Source organism: Zophobas morio, unplaced genomic scaffold (assembly GCF_036711695.1).
Source record: "Zophobas morio isolate AGI-343-1 ecotype UQ-CSIRO unplaced genomic scaffold, CSIRO_AGI_Zmor_V1 ptg000011l, whole genome shotgun sequence".
Lineage (NCBI taxonomy): Eukaryota > Metazoa > Arthropoda > Insecta > Coleoptera > Tenebrionidae > Zophobas > Zophobas morio.
The window spans coordinates 12,575,707-12,599,186 of record NW_026972116.1 but is presented as its reverse complement, the minus strand read 5'-3'; the positions used below and the strand labels follow the sequence as shown (position 1 = coordinate 12,599,186).

The following is a 23,480-nucleotide window of genomic DNA, read 5'->3' as shown; positions in this document are numbered from 1 at the left end:
ACGCTAATTTGAAAACATTATAAATTTTATGGAATAAAAAAAAAGCAAACTTCCAAGATGACGATTTATTTGATTTTAATTTGAATAATATTACAAACACTGTGTTGGTAGATACAATGCTAACTACGACGTTACCCCCACTCCTGTGTCCTACCTCAATTTTTTCTCGAAAGTCCTCAAAGTTGTTTTTTTTGTGCCGATTTTGTGATTTTGTAGTGCTGTCTGTTGTGAATGTAAACGTACCAATTTTACAGAAACAAATACGTGAGTTGCAATTTTTCAATACTTTCATTTTTATGCTCAGTTATTTATTAAATCATTGAACTGACAATTTTAGGTTATCTTTTGTATGTAACTTTTTCACTTACAATAGCAAAAAATACGTTTTATCATTAAAACTTACACTAACTGACACAATTAGTACGTTCAAAGCGTGCGTTTATGCCATATTTCGAAAATAGATATTTCTGGGGATTCCCCTCCTTATTGCTGACGTGTAAAAAATTGCGTCATATTCGTGCTGTTGCATGTTTTTATCTTGATTTCAAATTCTAGTGTATCCACAAGTTCGTGTATCTATCTCTACGTATTTCGTCGTTTCTAGTGACTTAAATAATGGATGATGAAGAAGAAAAGTTGATCCCTAGAAACTATCAGATGGAACTGATGAAAATCGCCATCAGCCAGAATACAATCATTTACTTGCCTACAGGATCTGGTAAAACGTTTATAGCAATAATGGTGTTGAAACATTTAAGTGATAGTTTATCGAAGTAAGTTGTTACATTTTTAATGAAGCTGTTACTATTGCTTATGTTTTTAGACCCTACAACGAAGGTGGAAAGATTTCTTGCATTCTAGTAAATTCTGTAACTCTGGTTGATCAACATGCCAAATATGTTCGTGATCATACGATTTTCACAGTAGGGGCTTATTCAGGGGAAATGAATTTAGACTTTTGGAAGAAAGAGGAGTGGTCGGAGCAGTTTAATAAACACCAAGTTGTTATTATGACTTCCCAGATTTTGGTTAATCTTATTAATAATAGCTTTATTGGTAAGTTACTCAGCTAATTGATTTTTGCTATCATTGTGTAAATAGTGGTAGATAATAATGCTATTATTGATTGTTCTTTTTGTGATAACAAGATAACAATATGGACAATCATTGATTTGGGTTTAACCCGTTTATAGGGACTTTACTTACAATGTAGAGTCTGAAGAATTCAAGATGGTTATAAAATTTATTGACTCATTCATATAAGTATCACATTATTAATAGAATTTGTACAACGAAATTTTATTATTTGTATAAATTTTGGAGAGTCAGCCTTTATAATGTGTCTCAGACACTGGACCAGATTGTGCTTTAGTGGCGAAGGAAGTTGTGTTTAAATAACTATACGACTTTTTTTAACTGTGTCAAGATTTGTACAAAACTTGTACTATTCAACAAAAACAAAAATGGCCTAAAATTATTTCAACAGAATTTTCCTCGCCCCTGAAGTAAATAAATCAACGCCGATTCAAACTAGTGAAAATATAAAAAAGAGTCGTGAAGAATAATAAATGAGAATTGAACTTACAAAAACAAAATACAATTTACAGTGTTTACAAAATTTTAAAACGCACCAAAAAATTCAAATACGTTCAAATGCAAAGTGGTGAACCCCAAGGTTGAAAAAGTGTCCTTAAATTAAAATGTAAAATATGGAAGAAAAGTTGGTTATTCCACTCCAGTTTCCAAAAATAAAATTAAATGTGCAACTGGTTACAAATATTTGAATACCATAAATCTAAACACACACAAAAAAGAAAAATCTTAAATTAACTGAATGGATGGTAATACTGAAGTTATTACAATGGTGTGGCGGCAAATTTAAACATGAACAAAAACCCAAATACTGTATGAGGAGTTCAAATCATAAATCGCGGTCAAGGGATCGATTGCTCTGATCAAGGCGATCGAGTTCTCCTCAGTTTTCAGCGTTACGTTACTCACCCTCGCGGGCCAAGGGCTGTTAGCTGCTCATTCCACAAAGAAGTGGGTACCCCAGGTAAATTTACTTGAAATTGCAATTTACTGATGAACTCCAAACTATTCAAAAGTTAAGAACAAATGAGCAAACTATCCCATATCCCTTATACAGATGATTAATCTGAAATTTACACTCTCAAAATTCTGACAATAATAAATGAATATCGTGGACTCGAAAAATTCACACACCACTTAAATCAAAGCACATATGAAATAATCACAGCAAGGTTCATATTAAATGCGATCAAAATCAAAATAATAATTCAAAGTCAAGCTGTGAGAAAATAATTCAGTTGTAAGAAATAACACATTAATATAGGGTTATTATAAATTATAAATGTCTCTTATATGCTAGGTGGGTTCATAAACGTTTAGATCTATGTATTTGTCGTTTTCCACTTTTGTTTAAGCCACCTACACTGTAAGAAACATTTATAATGACCCTGTACAAGACAACGTAAACATTAAATACACCTCCCATTTCGAGTCCACGATGATATTAATTTAACTGATGATAATTTCCAGAGTCTTTTCTCTCAAAATGCATCAACATATAAGATTAGTTTAAGTGCCGTAAATGAACTATTTTAAATCTCTAGTGAAAAGTTATAAAGTTTGGATAATGTAGTAATTTAAGTGAACGCCTCCAGAACTTTTAGATATCAGTGATATGAAAAAACGAAGTTGAACGTGAATAAATGAATTTGCGTCACGTGTTTTTATATAAATAAAAAAAAATAATTGAAAGAAATTTATTGATAAAAAACATAAAAAGATGAAAATAATTAATTAAACTGAGTTCCAGTCTATGGGATGGCATCTTCGGTAATCAAAATTTCTACATCAATTGATTTTTTGAAGGACACAATGTACTTTAGGACACTGAAAAATTTTAAGCAACTCTATAATTTTAATCATATGTTTATCTTTATAAATTTATAGATATTATTTTAAACCTCTGAAAAGAACTGATTTTTAAAACTTGTAAAATAAATAGTGAAACAAAAAATTCATAGAGCGCTAGTGAAACACAAAACGAAATACAGCAGACGCCACTGAGGGATTGCTTCCCCTCCTTTTTGAAAATGGACTCGTCCTGTCTCAATTTCGTTCGTCGCGCACTTTTATTGGTGTGCTATACTTACAGCGGCCAAAGTCTAATTACACTCATTGGAGAAGACTGTGGCATCGAATGCGATTCATTTTGACTTTTTGAACAAGTTTTGTAATAGGGTCCATCTAGGAAACGCGTTAAATAAAACACAACTGTCCTTAAAATCCGTGTATTAAAACTTTCGATGTGTTCGTTTTAAAAGCTTGTTACGAACTAACTTTAAAGATCACAAAATACGCATATATAAAATTCAAACTGAAGTACTTTGCGTTTCTCGGGCGTTTTACACTTATCGCCCTTTATAAACAAATACTCATCAGTAAAATAAACAGAGAATGTATGGGATATAGTCGTAATAATTCTTGTCTTAATTAACTATATGGAATTACAACAGTTCATCCGTCGAACGGCTACTTTCATGTTCGTACATTTCATAACCCCCAGAGTCTGTCTTCTGTCTGTCTGCCGTCTGTGTAAATTTATTAGAGAGATAATCACCAAAACTACTGGATTAATGATTCTCAAATATTTTAGGAATATCGTGTAGATCGTAAAACGCGAATTAAAATTCATTCGTTCAACCCCCTCTAATAATTTGATGAGGTCACCTCAACATTTTGCATGGTAAATGCTAGTTCAATTTTATAAAATTAGATACTACTATATGGTATATGAACTCGCCTTGTTTTGTTACCCTAGACATTACATTTAAAAAAAAAAATCAAAATTGTACAACATTTTACAATAATATAAGAACACCCGTAAGCAACGGCCGAAAGTCGACTCCCGAGTGTATTTTTCTTACACGATAACTGGTATTATGTTTTTTTTTTACTTCCTGAACGTAAGCAAAGGAAGTATTGTAATGAAGTCCGTCGACCGACTCTCTACTTTTACGTTTTCTCGACCTTTCATTACCCTGGTCCTAAAATACGAAGAAATAGATCTTCCGTTTCCGTGTGTCTGTCTGTCCGTCTGTCTGCCGTCTGAGATTTGTATTAGATAGATAATCTCCGAAAATACTGGGCCGATTGTTGTCAAATTTTGTCCTTATATTAGGAATATCATGTAGATGGCAAAATTTGTCTAATCATCCTCACCAATAATGTGATGACGTCACTTCAAAAGTGTAGATAGTAAATGGATTTTAAATTGTGTAAAAGAACATAGTCCTACACATGTAGTGTATGATGCCGTGTTGAGTTTTTACCGGAAACCAAGTCCAGTCCTTTTTCGTCCTTCCTCCTGTTTCGTCCTTTTCGTATTTTTCGTCCATCGTCCTTTTTCGTCCTTCGTCCTTATTCGTCCTTCGTCCTTATTCGTCCTTCGTCCTTCGTCTTTTTCGTCCTTCGTCCTTTTCCCTTCTTGTCCGTTTTCGTCCAGATTGTTGGAAAAAAAATCAAAATTATAAAACAACATCTGCAAAACTGAATGCTTTGAAATCTTGCAGATGTCTTAAAATTATGATAAGCATAATAAATTTTTAATCAAAATGTGTTTACTTATCCCCGCCAAAAACTGGATGACGACAGCTCAAAATTTTGCCGAATAAATCCTATCTAAATTGTACAAAATATAATGAGTCTATACTTGTGATTTATCATTCCATTCATATTTTTTTGAATTTGCTTATTGTATAAGTGACTCAAAAAAATTAATGAATGCGTCAATATATTTTATTGATTTAATCAGGAACTACAACACCGAATGCTTTGAAATCTTGCAGACGTTTTGAACTTATTGTAAGCATGGTAACTTTTTAATCAAAATGTATGTGTTTATCAACCCCAAAAAAACTGATTACGTCATCTCAAAATTTTGCCGAATAAATCCTTTCCAAAATGTGCAAAATATGAGCAGACTATACTTGTAATTTATCATTGCATTAACATTTTTCAGATTTGCTTATACAGGTGACTCAAAAAAATTAATGAATCAGTGAATTTATTAATGATCAAATTTTCTCGAAATTGTGAGAACACGCTCGCCTTTATGGCAATAAAATAATGATAAGCTAAGAATTATAATAATAACATTCAGAATATTTTGTTCAATTGAGGTTTATGAATAATTTTAGTCATCTGTTTTGAAGCGATAAACTCATTCAAATTAAACAAATGTCTGCGTGACATTCTTCCGATGTATAAACATAAATGATCGTCTATCAAATGGGACCCTACGTTGTGTTTTTTTTTTAAGTGTCGGGAAGACACTAGATACAAGTGCATACACTGCGTGTGAGTCGAGAGCGCAAGAAATAATAGACAAAAATTAGGGAGGGGATGCTATCCCCTAGGGCTATATTCACAGATATATTACATTTCAAACACCTTAAAATATATGAAAAAAACACTCACGAATTGACAGACATACACATGTGAAAAACGAACAAACACAAAATTCTATACATCTGTTTGGAATCAAAGCAAATATTTGAATATCACAAATTTAATAAAAACAAAGCAAAAGCTGAATTAAGTAACTGGATGCCAATACACAAGTTATTACGGGCGTGTGGCGTGAGATTTTTAAAGTTACGGCAGTTAACAGGAGCACAACAAAAGTACCCCTGGGGCATGGTAGAAGGAGACATGGTATAGGCATCCGATGTACCAATTTAAAAATGGTCTGCGCATCCATTTGTGACGTTAGGTGGCATCAACGACCTTGTGACTCTTGTGAGCTTCGCTAGGGAAGTCTAGGGAATTTCAGCTTGAGTTGTCAGTGCTCTGTCCAATACGTCAATTAGTTGTCGGATAACGAACTGTATTTTAAATTTCGCGCTAATTTCACCCCACTTGACGTCACACCCGATGCGTATGCCTATACCATGTCTCCTTCTACCATGCCCCTGGGGCGTGCTAGCACAAGTGGAGTTTGGGACTACCGGTCTGGAGCTGTTCTCCCCCCACGACAGTGATTCTATCTATCGCAAAGCACCCCCATTACGATCATGTTGTGCGAAACTAGGTCATTACGGTCGCCAGACCCGTAGGTGGATCTCGACTTTTACAGGTGACTCGAAAAATCTCGCCAGCTCAACTAGGAACCGAACTTCGCTTCTGGCACGTTTTGTGTGTTATTTCACCTCAATTCCATTTTTAAATATTCAATCTCTTATAACTCTGATATTAACAACAACTGAACAAGTGTTAAAGTTTCAACGAGCAATAAACAACATTTAAATTCGCCATACAATCTTGTGAAATTTTAAACAACAAATAATCTTATGTGAGATAAAAATTGGACATCAAACAATTTATATGATAGAAACATTCATCAACAAAGTATTTACAAAACAAAACTTAGCGAGGATTTATGAAACAAAAGATCTGGTGTGAAATAAACTTGTACAAATAGAAATATTATGTGAGGTGAAACTGTAGAACATGAAATTTACGTTCAATTAAAATTATACAACAAAGGAAAATTACTGAAGTTAAAACTGTGAGATTGAGAAATATTGTATAAGGTGAAATTTTGCAGAGTTAACAAAATTTACATGAGATTAATATTCGCCACACTTTATCAACAATTCAAACAAAGAGTTTACATTATGTCAAATTATATCATGGTCTAAGTGATTGGTTACTCCAAAAGAACAATTTACTTTGAGTGTTTAAAATACCGCGAACTGGTTACCCCTACAAAACACATAATAAACAAACACAAAAATATCCAATCATCGCTCCGAGGGAAAAAGCCTCTCGGTGATGTAAATTTTAAAATCGTTGCGAGGAAAAAGCGTCTCGGTGATGTAAATTTTAAGTCGTTGCGAGGAAAAAGCGTCTCGGTGATGTAATTCATCTCTAGCGTCGCGAGGACGAACCTCGATGAAGTAATCAATCTGTAGCGTTGTAAGGGCATTAATTAATCAATCTGTAGCGTTGTGAGGGCAGGCCTCGATGCATTAATCAAGATAACGACGATAATAACGATGATAACCGCCTAAGGAAAGAAATTATTATAACCCCGTCCCGCCAGTTCGCTGTATAATGAACTTGTTAACTGCCGTAAATGAACTATTAGCAATCTTGTGTGAAGAATTTAGAAGTGTTATAATGTAACACTTACGTATATGCATCCAGAAACCTATTCGTAATTAAACAACAAGGTGTTTTCCTAACTAAGTGAATTTCATGAAATCTTCTAGCACGTGGTTTATTTAAATAATCCTGATTGTTAAATTGTGTTTGCGCTAGCTGACGATTAAGAAAAACTAATTTGATTGGTGAATTTACAAACAATGAAACAAATTTACAGCACGTGTTTCGCGTTGAACGGAAGTCCGCATTTTTCTGATTAAAAGGTCGCAAGAATTAACCTCCCATTTTATTAACTACCAAACCAACTAATTTAAACCTAGCTTTTACCACGTGGTTACACTCACACAAGCACATTCAGACTGACACTGCGCCATGCCGCCCTTTTGTCTAACCACCAACCCTCTAACTAAAAACCCCTAGCGCTAAATTGTCCAACTACCAAGCAAGCGTGTCCGTGCACCAGGTTGCCTATGTTTAACGATTTTCTTTTTGTGATTGATTTTTTTTTGTTTGAAAATTCAAATTATTCAAATGTGATTTCGCGCCGCTGTTAATTAATTTGAGCGCGAAAATTTTTATTCAAATTCGGTCACCACAACATTTATAAAAGAACGTCTCATTCTCTATTTCTGTTCCCAGCAGATACAGAGGAATTATATGAAACACTAAAGTCCATAGCTAAAAACTAAAAAGTCATCTTCTGGTTACAATATTTCGTATAATTTGCCATGTAGTTTAGCAAAACACATTGTTAATTTAATTAATTCATCATAGAATATGAATACTTTTCTGAACAATTAAAAATATTTCGAAACACCAATATATAAAAAAAGAGAAAAATCTATTTGAAAACTATAGACCAATTTCACTGTTATCCATTTTGTCAAAATTATATGAAAATATCTAGATATAATTATATCAAAACAGACTCCTAGAATACGTAAATAACTATCAAAAGATCTGAACAGCATTATGTATGGCATTGGCAATTCAAAATCCCTGGTCATTAATGTTTTATTATTAATAATGATGCTCGGTTTTGCTTACAAATTTAAGAGCATTCGGTTTTGCAGTTTCTAAACTAAATTATAAAAGTTTATATAGTTTTGATTTTTTTCCCAAACATGTGGATGTCAAAGGTAAAAAATAAAGGCGGATTCGTAAACCACAGATATAGTGAAGTATGTTATTTGATAAATTTTAGTTAGCGTTTACATACATCTAAAATTTCACATCACTTCATTAAAAAAGTTACATTTCTTAATTAAAATTTTAGATTTAAGAAAAATTAATCTCCTCATTTTCGATGAGTGCCATCAAGGCGTTGAAGATCAGCCGATGCGACAAGTAATGAAGAATTTTCAGAATTACGGAGAACAACCTAGAATACTCGGTTTAACAGCGACATTGTTAAACGGCAATTGTAAACTAAGTAAAGTAATGGAAGAAGTTAAAAGTCTTGAGACAACTTATCACAGTAAAGTAGCAACAGTTGATGGTTTAGATGAAGTTGTAGGGTATGGAAATGTTGTTACTTCGAAAACTAACTATACAATAACACACGTTGCAGGTATTCAACCAACCCACAAGAACTTTTTAAAATTTGCAAAGCCAGTGATCCATCTGGCGTCGATAATCTTGTAATCGCCCGTCTAGAAAGACTGATAAAGACTTTACAAGCTGTGAAAGTGGAAGACTGTAGCAATAATGTTAATTTGTTATCAGACAATTTAAAACCTTTAGAACCGATCGATGTATTAAAGAGGTTACGAAATTTAATTTCGGATTTAGTTATCCATATAAAGATGTTGGGAACGTTTGGTGGTTACAAAGCTTGCTTATCCTACATGATACAAGTAGAGCGGATAAAAAAGCATTGTCAAGATACAGTGATTTTCATAGTTCTAAATAATGTGATGACAGTAATAGGTTGGGCGAAAACGGTGTTCAAAAACGCCATGAAAAACTCTAGTAAGATCGACATGTTGAGAATATTTTCATCAGACAAAGTTATTAAGTTATTTGAAATATTGCATGAGTACAAGAGCAAATCAGAAGAAGAACTTTGCTGTTTAATTTTTGTGAAAAGAAGATTCACGGCTAAAATCATCCACCATATTTTGCAACACCTGAGAGAGGCAGATCAAAGTTTTAATCATTTAGTGTCGAACTTCGTTGTGGGAAACAATAACAACCCGTATAATGATTCACGCGAAAGTTTGTTCATTTCAAAGAAGAACAGAGAAGTTCTTAACAGTTTCGTTAACAAGGAAATTAATGTACTAGTCAGTTCAAACGTTTTGGAAGAAGGTGTTGACATCCCGAAGTGCACGTTAGTTATAAAGTTCGATAAATCCGAAGATTACCGATCCTATATTCAGTCGAAAGGGAGGGCCAGACATAAAAAAAGTTTGTACTACACCATCCTGGAACAGGATATCGTTATAAAGTTTCGTGAGAAGTACAACGAATTCGTTCAGATCGAAAAGATTCTCAATGAGGTGAGTAGTTGGATGTTGAAGGTTTTAAAAATATTATTTATAAAATAATAGTATTAAAAATGTATTTGTGGTAAAAACTAGAACTCACACGTTTAATAAACTATTTTTTCTACAATCGATATAGAAAGTAGGCATTTGACTCTTGGACTTGACAACGCAAAAGTCAAGTTTTCCGAGGAACGTCACTTTGTCGCTCACGCGCGACAAAATGTACAAAACGCTCGCTACACCAATTAATCAAATATTCACTGGCCAGTTCATTCCATAGCAACAGGTAAACAAGCTTTGGTTTATACAAATTTTTGAGTTAATAAAATTATTTTTTTTGTAAAAGTGGGACGTTTTTAATTATTGTGCAACTGTCTTGATTGTAGAAAAAATCTTGTGTGTATTACGAGCGCAAATTCATTGTCGATTTCGAGAGATTGCAGCGCTCCTTCGTCGCGCCGCAACGTTCTCTCTCAATCGACAATGTATAATTTTGCGCTCTTAATACACAAATAGCTATTCTTGTTATATGATCGAAAAAAGTCAGAACGCGTTAGTGTTACCAACATAATTCTTTCGACATTAAATGTCAATGGTTGCTAGATGACTTCTTTTCTAAAAACAACTCTTGCTGTGACTAAAAAAATGCTTAGTTGGTTGCATGTCAGTTGCATGTTGACTCCAATTAAATTTTCAACAAACGTCAGACCAAAATGAGTGAAAATTTTCAGCTTTTAATCGGTAAAAATGCAGAGCGGGAGAGTCCTAACACGCAAGCCATAAACAACATGTACAACGAAGACGAATTTCCACCTTATTACGTAAACGGTCCCAATTCCGCTCAAGTTAACATGACATCTGCCATCTCACTTCTTTGCCGTTATTGCACTTCCTTGAGCAATGACCAGTACACCATTTACGCTCCAGAATGGTATCTAGAGAAAAACGAACTTGGTATACGTGTTGTAATACTCCTTCCAATTGTGTGCCCCATTATAGAATCCATCAAGGTAAGTTGTTTTCCTTACGATAAATTTCATTGTCAAGAATGTCGCAGGGTCCGTTCATGCGCAACAAGAAAAATGCCAAAAGGGGGGCAGCACTGGCGGCTTGTATAAAGTTGCATAAGATTGGCGAGTTGGATGATGATCTCTTACCCGTCAGAAGAGAATTCAACGAAGAAGACGTGTCGTATTTGTTTGAGCACTGGCCCAAAGAGAAAGAAGGCGATGCCGGTAATAAGAAGAAAAAACGGCTCCACGATAAAGAGGTATGTTGTCTTTAGGGTAATGTGTTACTACGAATATTTTTTGCTCTCATCTCAATCCACTTTATAACCGTATAACTCAAAAAACTCAGTGACAGTTCAAAAGTTGAAATTCTCGTTGTGAAAAATATGGTTGCGACTGAATTATACTCCATTAACCGAACAGAAGGAGTTGTAAAAATCCACGATCTTTTAAAACTAATAGGACCGTTTTCACACAGGGCAACAAAAAATTGTACCCGTTCTTACCGCGTAAGTCGACTACTTGTAAAGTTTTTGAAACATTATAAAATTTCGTTCCATTGTTCATATTGTTGTCTGGTTTTTGTATTATTAGAAATGATCAAAAAGTACTTTGATGATGCAAGGCATTTTTTTATACCTGTTAACAAAAAAATTAATGATTTTTGTTAATCAGTACTGTTGTATACGCAGTACCTTACAGTTGAATAGGTATAACAATTTTATAACATCTTATATACCGAGTGTTCCATTTTGTAATATCTCAGTTATTTGAAATGATAGAATTTAGAACGATTAATTAACACAAAAAAAAACATCAACTTTTTGTTCTCCATTAGAATCAGTTGTGTTTTTTTTTAATGCGCTAAAAATAGTGTGCTTGTTTTTATTTTTCCTTATACTTGAGAGGTATTTTTTTTTTCCAAATAGAATACAGTATCTTTTTTAAGAGTCAAATACATTTTTACTTCCCAAGCATAAGCTAAGGAAGCATAGTAATCGAGTCCATTGGACGAATTGCTACTTTTTTTTGTCGACGTTTCATGACCCGTACAGTACGAAAAAAGTAGTCTCCCGTTTCCGTCTGTCTGTCCAACATATGCCAACCAAAATATGATGAGTCTATACTTGTAATTTATCATTCCATTTATATTTTTTGGATTTGCTTATACGGGATGACTCAAAAAAATTAATGAATGCGTGTTATTTTTACTACTACACTGCACCAATCCAAGTTGATATACGTGTCCCTGCAAAAATGTTGATGACGTCATCACTAAATTGTGTAAAGAAAAAACTCAACTCGAAAATGCTGGATATGTTTCATCATACTTCAGGAGCGAGGGAAGTTCTGTCGAAACAACTTCTTTTGTGCTGTGACTAGTGTTATCCATGGTACAAGAAGACATGGTATGATACTGCGCATTTTGTGTGACGTCATGTGACTGTCATGACCGCCAAATTTAAATTCTGGCACGTCATCCCGACCGTTCCCCTGATTTCTATCCTAAATCTGACAGCTCGACGAGGAACCGCGCACTCCGCTTCCGTCTCGTGTTCCTGTGTTATTTACCTCAATTTCATTTAAATGTTCAATTTCTATTACTCTAATATTAAACTACAACTGAACGAGTGTCAAAGTTTCAAAAGAGCAATAAACAACATTTAAATTCGCCATACACTCTTGTGAAATTAGAAACAGCAAAGAGATTAATATTGAACATCAGACAATTTATATGATGGAAGCATTAATCAACAAAATATTTACAAAATAAAAAACTAGCACAGATTAAAAAAAAAACAAAAAGATCTGGTGTGAAGTAAAACTTGTGCAAATAAAAATATTACGTGCGGTTAGAAATTGCAGAGCATGAAAATTTACGTTCTTTATCTAAACAAATTCCTGATTATTAAATTGTGTTAGAACTAGTTAACGATTAAACTCCTAACCTGAACTGTGAATTTACAAACAATAAAACAAATTTACAGTCCCTGTCAGCGACGGTCGAAAATTCGCATTTTTCCGATTAGAAGGCTGCAAGAATTACCTACGCGTGTTGGGGAAACTGTGGCATTGTCGTCGTTACGATTAATTGTCGTTAAACAAAGGCTTCCTCCCTTTTATTAACTACTAAGCCATTAAACTTAACCTAGCTAACTCACCACGTGGTTTTCACTCACAACAACAAACCAAAAGTATGGTCTACCTCCCTACTAACCTGCCATCTTCTAACAACCCTCTAACTAAAATTCCAAGCAAAACCACCCACTACCCAAGAAGTGCCAACGTGCACATGGTTGCCTGTGTTTAACAATTTTTTTTATTGAACAAATTAATTGAAATTATTCAAATGTGATTTCGCGCCGCTGTTAATTTTTTTCAGCGCGAAATTTTAGTTCAAATTCGGTCACCACCATATTCAAGATATTTTGTTCCATTGTGGATTAATTAATCATTTTAGTCCTCTTTAGAGGAGACAACTCATTCAAATTAAACAAATTTCTACGTGACATTCTTTCGATGTATAAACATAAACAATGGAAGTTAAGCATGTACACATTTTTTTTTTTAAGAATGCTTTTAACTGTTTTTTTTTTTTTTTTTTTTTAATATACCATTGTTGTCGGTCTTTTTCAATCTTACTTTGGGTAATACAAGATTTTGATTGTGGCGCATGCTGTATCTACGCACTTCGGACAGTATTAGATGTGCAGAAATCTTTTTTGTACGCAAATTAATTTTTCAAACTACTTTCGTGTTTTCGACGTGTTCATCTGTCTGTTGTCTGTCGTCTGTGTCGATGTGTCAAAAGGGGGTGGTTTTTTAAATTTATTATTTAAATCGCAAACAATAACACAGGGAAACTAACTTAAATGAACTGGTCAACACGCTAGCACGAATGCGAATGAATATATGTAGTGGGCCCTAATCCAAACAGGTACCCTTACGCAGGTAAAAAAGTTCACTATGACAGAGAAAATAATGTGCTACTGTACTTGCAGTTTATGAGTCCACCTTGATTTTGTTTATTTACATTATTATTTTAAACGCTTAATGCTTCCTGTACTTTAAGTACCTAATAGGAAGTACAACAAGCGGATCTCGTTAAGTAGGTATTTGAGTCCCCACTCCCAGGGCATTTACAATTGATCTAAAATAAAAAATGGTTCACCCAATTTTCTCCAAAATGTAACAATACAGGAACGTCGCGCCCGTCTATGTTAATAATAATTAATTAATTAATTACTCTCTGTTTTGAAGAGACAAAATGAATTTCATTTTTTTTTAACACAAATGCATTATTTGGTCTACGATATATAGACAGCGGATTTCTGTCGGGCTACGTCACGATATAGGTGGGGACGCGCTGCATCGCCGGGACTCAGTAGCGGGTGATAGGTAATCACTGAATTTAATTGTCACTTGATTCCATAAATACAATTAACGATTTATTAATCAAACGGCTAAGTAAATGAGAACTGGAATTAACAGCAGAGTGCAACGAAGCAGCGTTATTCTAATCTCAAATAAACGAAGTGCAGCCGGTAACTGCAATAAATTCCCATCCCGTACGAGCCGTACCGAGTTTGGCCTTGTCTAGCCCGACAGAAATCCGCTCTCTAATCGATATACCACTGGAAAAATTAAAATATTCTATTTAAAAAGAGAAAATTATGTCGTTTCAAATTCCCATCTTTTCAGATATCCGGGATTAAAGTTCAAACCATACTTTATTAATTCGAGAAACTCGTGGTTTTTACTTCACGAGCGGAAGCTAAAGAAGTATTGTAATAGGCTCCATCGGGCGACTGCCTACTTTTATGTTTCCTCAACGTTTCATAACGCATAGAGTACGAAAAATTAGGTTGTCTGTTTCCGTCTGACTGTCGTCTGTTGACAGTTTTGTTAGACAATAATCTTCGAAACTTCTGGACTGATTGTTGTGAAATTTTAGCTTATTTTATGAATATCGTGTAAATGGTGAAAACGCTACCAAAAATTTTCCTTCGTCCCACCAAACATTTTCAAAATGTTGCTGTGTCAATCCTATTAAAATTAAAAAATATACTTGCGGGTTATAAAGCCGTCCTTAAATTCCACCTTAGATAGCTAGATTTTTGAAAAAACAGCAGTTTACAATTATTTTATTGAACAACTACAAAGTCGCTAATCAAAAGTCGATTGTGTAATATCTGTTATAAACTAAAATTTGATGGTTTAAGACTACTCATACAACTTAATTTAAAGTAATAATGCAATTATTAATTAAAGTTATATCTGTAGATTCTATGTTACATCCGTAATAAGTGTAAGGGTTGAATCGACAAATTTTCATTAGTGTTTGATTATCCTGATCACTTTAAGGCATATTAAAATGTTTAAGTAATCATCTCGGCTTGTAGTGTGTCACACGGGTATACATTTTTTGTTTCCTAAAATGTAATGTCAAGTAATTGCTTAAATAAAATTGTATGTGGGTACAAGAACACTACTCCAAGTTCGTTTACAATATACCAGTTATTATCTTCTAGATCTCGGAAAGTATTAAGGGCAAACTACAACCCGATCGACCACTCTATCTTCACGTGATCAAACTGAATCCAACGTATTCAAGGAGCGAAGACTTTAACCAAGCCACTATTTACGATCTCTACAAAACTTCGCTCTGTTTTGGAATCCTGTCACCGAAACCACTGCCAGAACTATGCAAATTTCCCGTGTTTGATTCGACAGGAACAATCGAGGTTGATATTAAAGCCAACGTAAAACAAATTGTTCTCACGAATAATGAATTAATGCAACTGCGAGAATTCCACTATTTAATTTTCAACGATCTCCTAGAGATTCTGAAAAACTTCTTGATTTTTGACAACAACGGAACAAACTCGGAAACGCTATTAGTTGTTCCCGTACAAGACGCCATAGACGTATTTATTGATTTCGACGTGGTGAGAGAACATAAGACACTCAAAAATAAACTCGAACATGCTTCATCAGAACGCATGAATCTTCAAGTTAACGAAGAAACGTACTTGCGTAAAATTGTTTCTCCGTGGTACCGGACCCAACCAACGGTAAGTAGTGATAATGACATAAAGCCGGCCGTTATTAATTTAATTTGTAGATGTACGTAGTGACTAGAGTTTGTATTGAGAAAAGCCCGAAAAGCCCGTTTCCTAATCAAGAATATAGCAATTTTGCTTCCTACTACGATGACAAGCACAGTTTGCGAATACTGAACGAAGATCAGCCGCTTCTTTTGGTCAAAGGTCTTTCTAAAAAACTCAATGTTTTTAAGCCCAGGGGACGAGAAGGAAAAAGAAAGAAAGAAAAACGGTACGAAGAACTAGAAGAATACTTGATTCCTGAATTCGTGATAAAGCAGGAGTTTCCGTCCTGTTTGTGGATCCAAGCTCGATTTTTACCGTCTATTTTATCCCGATTGGTTTATCTTCTGAGAATACGGCAACTGCAATTAACCATCGGGAGAGACATTGGCGTTAAACAAAAATATTTGGAGAATTGTCCGCCGATGCAAGTGGATATGCACCTTTTGAATTATTTTCCAGATGACGCACAACTGGCTGCAGAAAACGAAACTACTGCGTCGTCGATTGAAAGTAGTTATCTTCCTATAGAGCTCTCTTCTTCGTTAACTCAGCAGTACAATAAAGATTTCGCTAGTAAAATGCTGGAGTCCGATTATTCGTGGAAAAATCTAGAGGAGCCGAAAGACATAGAACGTGACATAAATGTAACCGTCATGGATATAGAGTACTACGAAACATTTATTTCTCAGAGAGCGTCCAAACAAACTAGACTTCTGAAAAATGACAGTCCTCTCAAAAACGTCCCTGCGATTACTTATAATAAGGAATTCGAAGAAAAGCACTTGAGCGTTCTGGAAATCCAGTTTGACAATCAGAGTCCAAATTTGTGTAGTCTGTATCAGGCTTTAACCGCAGCCGAAGCGAACGATATAGTTAATTTGGAACGTCTAGAAACACTAGGGGACTCATTTTTAAAAGTGATAGCTTCCTTGTATATTTTATTCAAGTTCCCGCATTACAACGAAGGGAAAGCGACAACACTCAAAGGCAAGATTGTAAGCAACCGAAATTTATTCTATCTAGCGGTGAAGAAAAACCTGGGAGGTATTTTAAAAAATAACGATTTCTCCCCCAACGACGAGTGGGTACCCCCATGTTTTTGTATTCCTCAAGCCCTGAACAACGACATCAAGAACAAAAGGTGTTCGATTAACTCGCTGTTCAAGTGTGACGTACTATCGGAAGAACAGACTTCAGGTGTTTTAAGTTTGAGCACCATTTCGAGGGAAGAGGTGACGAACGATGAAGAGAATTCCTACCCGAGCATGTGCAGCTTTTTGAACAAACAATACGTGAGTGATAAAACCCTAGCGGACTCAGTTGAAGCACTCCTGGGAGCGTATTTCTTAAACGGCGGCATTACAGGTTTGTTGTTCAAAATAAAAATTCTCGATTCGCTTAATCGAGTATTTTTGTTTCCAGGCGGCGTGAAATTCTTAGAGTGGATTGAAATATTGCCTTCGTCTGAAAACGTGCTCAATTTGATCCACACAACCGACATTAACCCAGTTGTCAACGCCAAAGCGACTTCGGAAAATATTCTTTTCCACATACCACAATGGCGCGAAATAGAAAAACGTTTAGGTTACAGGTTCAAAAATCATGCCTTCCTGTTGCAAGCTCTCACCCATTCTTCGTATTCGCCGAATCGAATAACGCAAAGCTACGAACGTTTGGAGTTTGTGGGGGATGCAATACTTGATTTCTTAATAACGTGTTATATTTACGAACACTGTGGTTATTTACACCCAGGAGAAGTGACTGATCTACGTTCCGCCCTAGTCAACAACAACACCTTTGCGAGCTTGGTTGTGAGATGCGGATTTCATAAGTTCCTGCTTATGATTAATTCTAAGTTACAAACGCACATTGATAAGTTCGCTGATTATCTCGCGAATAGGAATTACGTTATTGATGATGAAGTCCTGATTTTGTTGGAAGAGGAGGATTTAAAAATCGCCGAACATGTAGACGTGCCTAAAGTATGTAACAACGGAATTGTGACCAATAATTGTTGGTTTATTACAGGTTTTGGGTGATATTTTTGAAGCTTTGGCAGGTGCCGTTTATTTAGACAGCAACAGAGACTTGAAAACAGTGTGGAAAGTATTTTATCGCATTATGTGGAAAGAAATCGATCTCTTCAGTAAAAATGTACCAAAGAATATTATCAGGAGACTGTACGAGTGCCATACAGCGTATCCTCGATTTAGGTAAAGTTCATGTTTTCCCTAAGTTTTAAAAAACAATAATTTGATATTCATTTTTAGTAATGCTTTTGAAACCGATAACAAAAAGACGATGGTTTCGTTGCAATTTATGTGCGAAGGTAGAAAAAATTGTGTCCACGGATGTGGCACGAATAAGGCACTTGCGAAAAGGGCGGCTGCAAAAATTGCACTACGTGTGTTAAAAATGTAGTTATTTAATGATGATTTCATTAAACAACGAAACTAACAATACCAAAATGTTTTCAAAAATCGCTTCTACGTGCCGTCTTTCTTTCCGTGGTTTCCTTTTCATGCTAGTGGTATATGAACATTGTGTCTTTTAGAAAAACTTCAACCAGATAAGTGTTTGCGGTTTTTTTCATATTTCCAAATGATTATTCTGTTCCTATTAGAAAACAAAATTGCTATATTCTTGATTAGGAAGGTTCATGTTTCTGTATCGTCCTTTTAAATATTTTTTTCAAGATTTTGTTTCCGTACCTGCCATAACTGAAGCCAAATTTGAGACCTTGAAAATTTTTGGTATTACGTTTTGTCGTTTAATTTGTAGGGCAGATTTTTAATGGAAACAGTCTGCAGCAGTGTCATTAAGGCTGTTACAGATTTGTTGTTTAAGGGTGCGTTTAACGAGAATGTTACTTGATTTTTAACGTGTAGCATTAAGTGAATTAATAGAACCGTTTTTAATAGGTTATGTTAAGTGTTTATGTAAATTTAACATAATCAAAAGTCAATTTAAACTAAGCCACGTTTAAGAGCTACAAGTTTAACATCAAGAAATCAAATTTTTCGTTGAACGTTCTCTTGATCTATTTTAGTTATTTTTGTAACTTTAATAAAAATTTATAATTACTCTGTGTTGTTGTTCTGTCCTGTGCTACATATGGCATATAGGACGAGTGCGTTGTAAATTTTCGTTTGTTATTTAATACTTTGTTATAAAACATATCTTGAAATATTTGTTTTTGAGGATTGCATTGGTAATGATAGAATTTTAAGAGTACATACTTACTTTGCCAATCATGAATGCTTCCTGTCGTTGCTTTCATTTTGTGATGTGTTTATATGTTGACGTACTCTTAAGTTTCTATACGTTAAACTATCTATATTACGATTAAGACGTAGAAGACACTTATTTATATTTTTTTATACAGTAAAGTAAGTCAAGTATATTTACAAGTTAATAAATGTATTATTGCGTTTTCCTTTTTTTGAGTGAAGGCTTATCAAACACTTGCTTAACGCCGCCCGCCTGCGTCGAGTGGAATTTCAAATTCTGCGAAGTCTCGCTTGACCACGGAGAATCAAACTGTGTGGTATCCTGATCAACCAAGTGAGTATATTTGGTCCTACCCGAGCGTCCAAAATTCTTAACTTGCATGACTTTCGGTAAAATAGTCTTGTCAAAGTGATCCTCCAACGTAGCTTGCGCGAAATCTCTTTTGTACACGTCATCTTCCCTATCCAAGTAGAAGGCACCCCGGTGGAAGTACTTTTGCAAGAATTTGTACTTCCCTTTGACCGCTTTATTCGTGACTTGCTTCGGATTCAACCGCATCTCAATCCGTCTCTCTTCTTCCGTCATGTTACGCAACCGCTCGATTTCCAACCGTTCTCTCTCCAACGCTTCGCGTTCTTCTCGATCTCGCTTAATCCTCTTCAGTTCTCTCAATTTCCACGCCTCGTACTCAACTTCGTCGTTTTCGTCGTCAGTGCAAACATCGTTTATGTTCGGTTCATTGCTTTCTTTATCCTTCGCTTGTTGTTCTCTTCTGATCGTCTCTTCCACCATGCGCAGAGTCTGTCGCCGTCTTTCTTCCGCATTCCTTGCCGCTTCGATTTCCTGTTGTTTCTGTTTCTGCACTTCTTTCTCTTTTTCGATTATCGTTATCCTGTCCTTTTTTCGTACGAAAATCGGTTTTAACCTCGGCCCGGTTTCTTCTTCCGAGTCGGTGTATTCTTCATACTCTGACGACTCTTCAGAAGACTCCGACTTTTCTTCCTCTTTAAGCATGAACTCTTCTTCCTGCCTGTTCATCATTCGTTTCTTCATCATCTCTCTCTTTTTTTCGATTTCGCTGTCGCTAAGTTCGACTTCGGATTCATCTTCGTCGGGGGCGGCCTCTAGGGTGTGTTTCTGTTCGGGTAGGTTAATCTGCTCTTTGTCGGACTCTTCGTCGGAGGATTCTAAAACTTCGGGTTCTACGATGTGGCGTCTTCGTTCGGGCCTTATTTCTGTTTCGATCTCTGCGATTCGGAGACGTCGTAATCGTGGATCGTTCAACTCGTCGTCACTTTTTGACGGTTCCGGTGACGGTGGTTGATGGGGTTGATTGCGACGTTCCAAGAAATCTTCATCGTCGCTTTCGCTGTCGGATCGTACGTCTTGGGCATAATCGGGCTTTTTTCCAGAGACGTAGCGGTGCACTTTCACCTTTTGCATCGAAATTTCACCTGAAAAAAAAATATTTTGTATTTTTTCTCGCGTGGTTGCACTAATTTAAATAATTTTAGTAATAACTTAAGTTTTAACTTGATCAAAATGACACTTGTACAATTTCCAGCTTTCTTTTCACATATTAACCCCGACAAAATTTTAAAATTTAACTTTGAGCACATTTCTACAATGAAGCACCTCATCGGTATCGGAACAAAGGTTCGAATATGCTTCATCATTTAGCAACTTGCAAACTTTTTAAAATTCAAATTGTAAGATCAATATCAACAATTTGAAAACCATCCTAAGACCATTTGTTAACCATAATCATGCAATGTAAAGTTCAAAAAGCTCAGACTTCAGCTTTATGTCCACGACTTTAATGTGCCAATTTTTGAAACCCTTGCCCCCACTTTTTTCCAGAATCTCATTCTAGGAATAGTCAATTAAGCTTGTCTCGCTTTTCCCCATTTTGTGTTTTCGGTTTTGGTAATGTTCGAGGATAAAAATTAAAATTTAAATATTTACATGTTCGGAATGTTATTATGACATACTAACTTTCCACATATCTCTATACTTATTTTTATCGTTTTTTTAGTTGAGAGTGCAATCACACGAATCAGTACAAGAAAATTTAGCACAGGTGCCATTTCTACACTTAGGTTAAGAATGACCAAAGATGTTTTACCTTTTTCATTTCGAACAGGGACGGCACCTGCCGTACTCTGAATTCCATAAGACGATTGGATATTCATCATTTTCTTTCAAATGGTTAAATCTGGTGTTAATTCACTGCAAATGCTTGTTTTTTGTGTGGATATTTAGATCACAAACGTTGACAAACACGGTTGTCAAACAAACTGTCAAATTTCAGTGTCGTCACCACTGACATCTTGTGTAAACAAAATCACTAACGGACGTCTATTTTTAAACAGAAAGTTACACAAATTTTAAAATTCAGTTCAATTCGTAGTCCAGTTTTTAGCAATCGGTGCTATTTTTTAATTTATGCTCTTTTTTCTTTAAGACGTCGCCAATATCGCCAACATAAGACGTGCGCACGTTTTTCTCGTAACGTTGGCACCACGAGAAGTTTTACCGACACGAAATACTGCTGCGCTGATTTGCGCGCAGACGTATTCTAACTGTTTTTTAAATTATCATTTGAAATTGAATTGATGTGAAATAAAAGCTGGACCGAACCTAGTTCGTGGAACACACGACAATCGACGATGAAAGTAAATTCGTGGTCCAGCTAGAGGCCCCTAAAAATTTTAACATCAACATAAATTTTTTTGTCTTTCACCATACTTTCGCATATTTTGAGCCCATTCAGTTTTTGATACAAGTCTATGATACGATCTTAGAATAACTCATTGCAGTTAAAAGGTTCTAGTTATAAGTATTTACGTCCTGAAATAGACATAGACGGAATAATGGTGACTGCTGTAACACCCTTAAAGTAATATATACCTAGGTTTTACAATTTATTGCAAATGATTGACATCAAATAAATTCTGACAATGAGATAATTACGTACTAGTATATGATAACAGGAAAATTTAAAACGACTGTGAAAAAATATATGTTTGATTATTAGAGAATAAATTATAAATAAATTATTAATTAGTTAATTGTAATTAATAACGCTAAATGGAAAGGTGATTTAACCACATATATTTGGATCTGAATTAAAAAGTGCTAAACAGGTTGAAAAAATCATTTAGACAAAGGTGCAGTTTGTCATTTCTAAATATTTAACAATTAGTTACACTCCAGTGCACAATTTTGATTTAATTGTGATAAGTGAGATACAATCAATCATTTTCGGTATACGGAAGTTACACAAAGTTTGTAGTACCTTTATCAATGGTTCACGATCTTATAGTAATTGAAACTAAAAAAGAATTTATTTTTCAATACTGAGATAGCTGATAGTATCCAGAAATCCCTGTTTTACTATAAACATGTTTATTCTCTCTAAGAGCTTAAAGAACTAAACTGTGCAAACAAAAAATAAATGAATTAAATTCCGGATTACGAAAGTGGTGCTACTGAAAATACACGATCCGGTTCTGTATGTTGGAAGTGTATAAAGTTTACTTTCCAATTAAATAAACAGTGCGATAATTCCGAAACAATATTAGTTCCTATAAAAAGGTTTCAAAATAAAATAAACTTGCGGTTACAACATGCACACTCCAGTACACGGAATTTCTGGGAATTTTGTACTTCCTGAGTAGATGACTAAAGTATTTTTAAACTGAATAGTAATCTCACTCTCGTTGGCATTTTTTACCCAAATTTCCATATAAGGAGAACGACGCTGTGATGACGCACCTCCTCCCATTTGGGATAGGTAGCGCTAAAGAAAGTATATCATTATTGCAATGACTAATTAATGAAATCATCGTGTTATGCATAATTGTACAGAGTTCTCTTAAATATAGGTCACAATTTAAAAAAGTTGTTTTATAAGTAGCCCTTCTTTTGGTTCAACTGTTGTCTCACCATTTCATTTATCATTTAAACGACACTGCAATTTTCAGTGTATTTTTTTGTTAAGTAATTGGCGATTTTGCATTTTTTTTTATTTTTCAACAAAATGTCGGTTCTAACTCAAAATTTAAAAATAGTTTTCATCTATGGTGTGGGATTCCCAGAAACATCCCGCTTTGGTATTTGCCTTGGTGAAACTTCAGTCTAGATTATTGCGCACAGCGGATTCGAAAGTACCAAAAAAAAACCTTCAAATTTTAGCTAGAAATAAATCATTTTTCTGTTGTCTGAGTTGCATTTTCAATGATCTTTGAATATTTATGCAAATCTGACAAAAATATTGTATTATCAAACTTCTTTTTATAGTTTGTTATGTTATTATATTTACCTTTACTACACAACCGATTTTTTTTGTGAAAAAGTGAATGAGGTCTATAAGCGATCCTGCTCTGATACTGTTGATTAAGTGGACTTGGGCATCTAATAAGGGTTTTAAATATTTTTTT

General features: G+C 34.8%; 2 protein-coding genes across 3 annotated transcripts; one reads left to right on the top strand and one right to left on the bottom strand.

Moving 5' to 3' along the window:
- The first annotated feature begins 139 nt into the window (after positions 1–139).
- LOC135126947 (endoribonuclease Dicer-like) lies at positions 140–19,240 on the top strand. 2 transcript variants are annotated; one of them, XM_064053194.1, is made up of 12 exons: positions 140–264; positions 605–773; positions 824–1,056; positions 8,474–8,714; positions 8,768–9,698; positions 10,418–10,696; positions 10,744–10,956; positions 15,229–15,771; positions 15,822–17,172; positions 17,230–17,789; positions 17,836–18,020; positions 18,078–19,240. In XM_064053194.1, exons 2-12 carry the CDS (start codon positions 616–618, stop codon positions 18,226–18,228), a joined length of 4,845 nt encoding a protein of 1,614 aa, XP_063909264.1. In that variant the 5' UTR covers positions 140–264; positions 605–615; the 3' UTR covers positions 18,229–19,240. The 2 variants fall into 2 exon arrangements, with proteins under 2 accessions (XP_063909264.1, XP_063909265.1); XM_064053195.1 differs by having other exon boundaries at positions 556–773.
- LOC135126950 (microfibrillar-associated protein 1) lies at positions 19,161–21,548 on the bottom strand. The gene is made up of 2 exons (XM_064053200.1): positions 21,164–21,548; positions 19,161–20,492 (listed from the first exon to the last, which is right to left on the bottom strand). Exons 1-2 carry the CDS (start codon positions 21,231–21,233, stop codon positions 19,231–19,233), a joined length of 1,332 nt encoding a protein of 443 aa, XP_063909270.1. The 5' UTR covers positions 21,234–21,548; the 3' UTR covers positions 19,161–19,230.
- Positions 21,549–23,480: the final 1,932 nt, after the last annotated feature.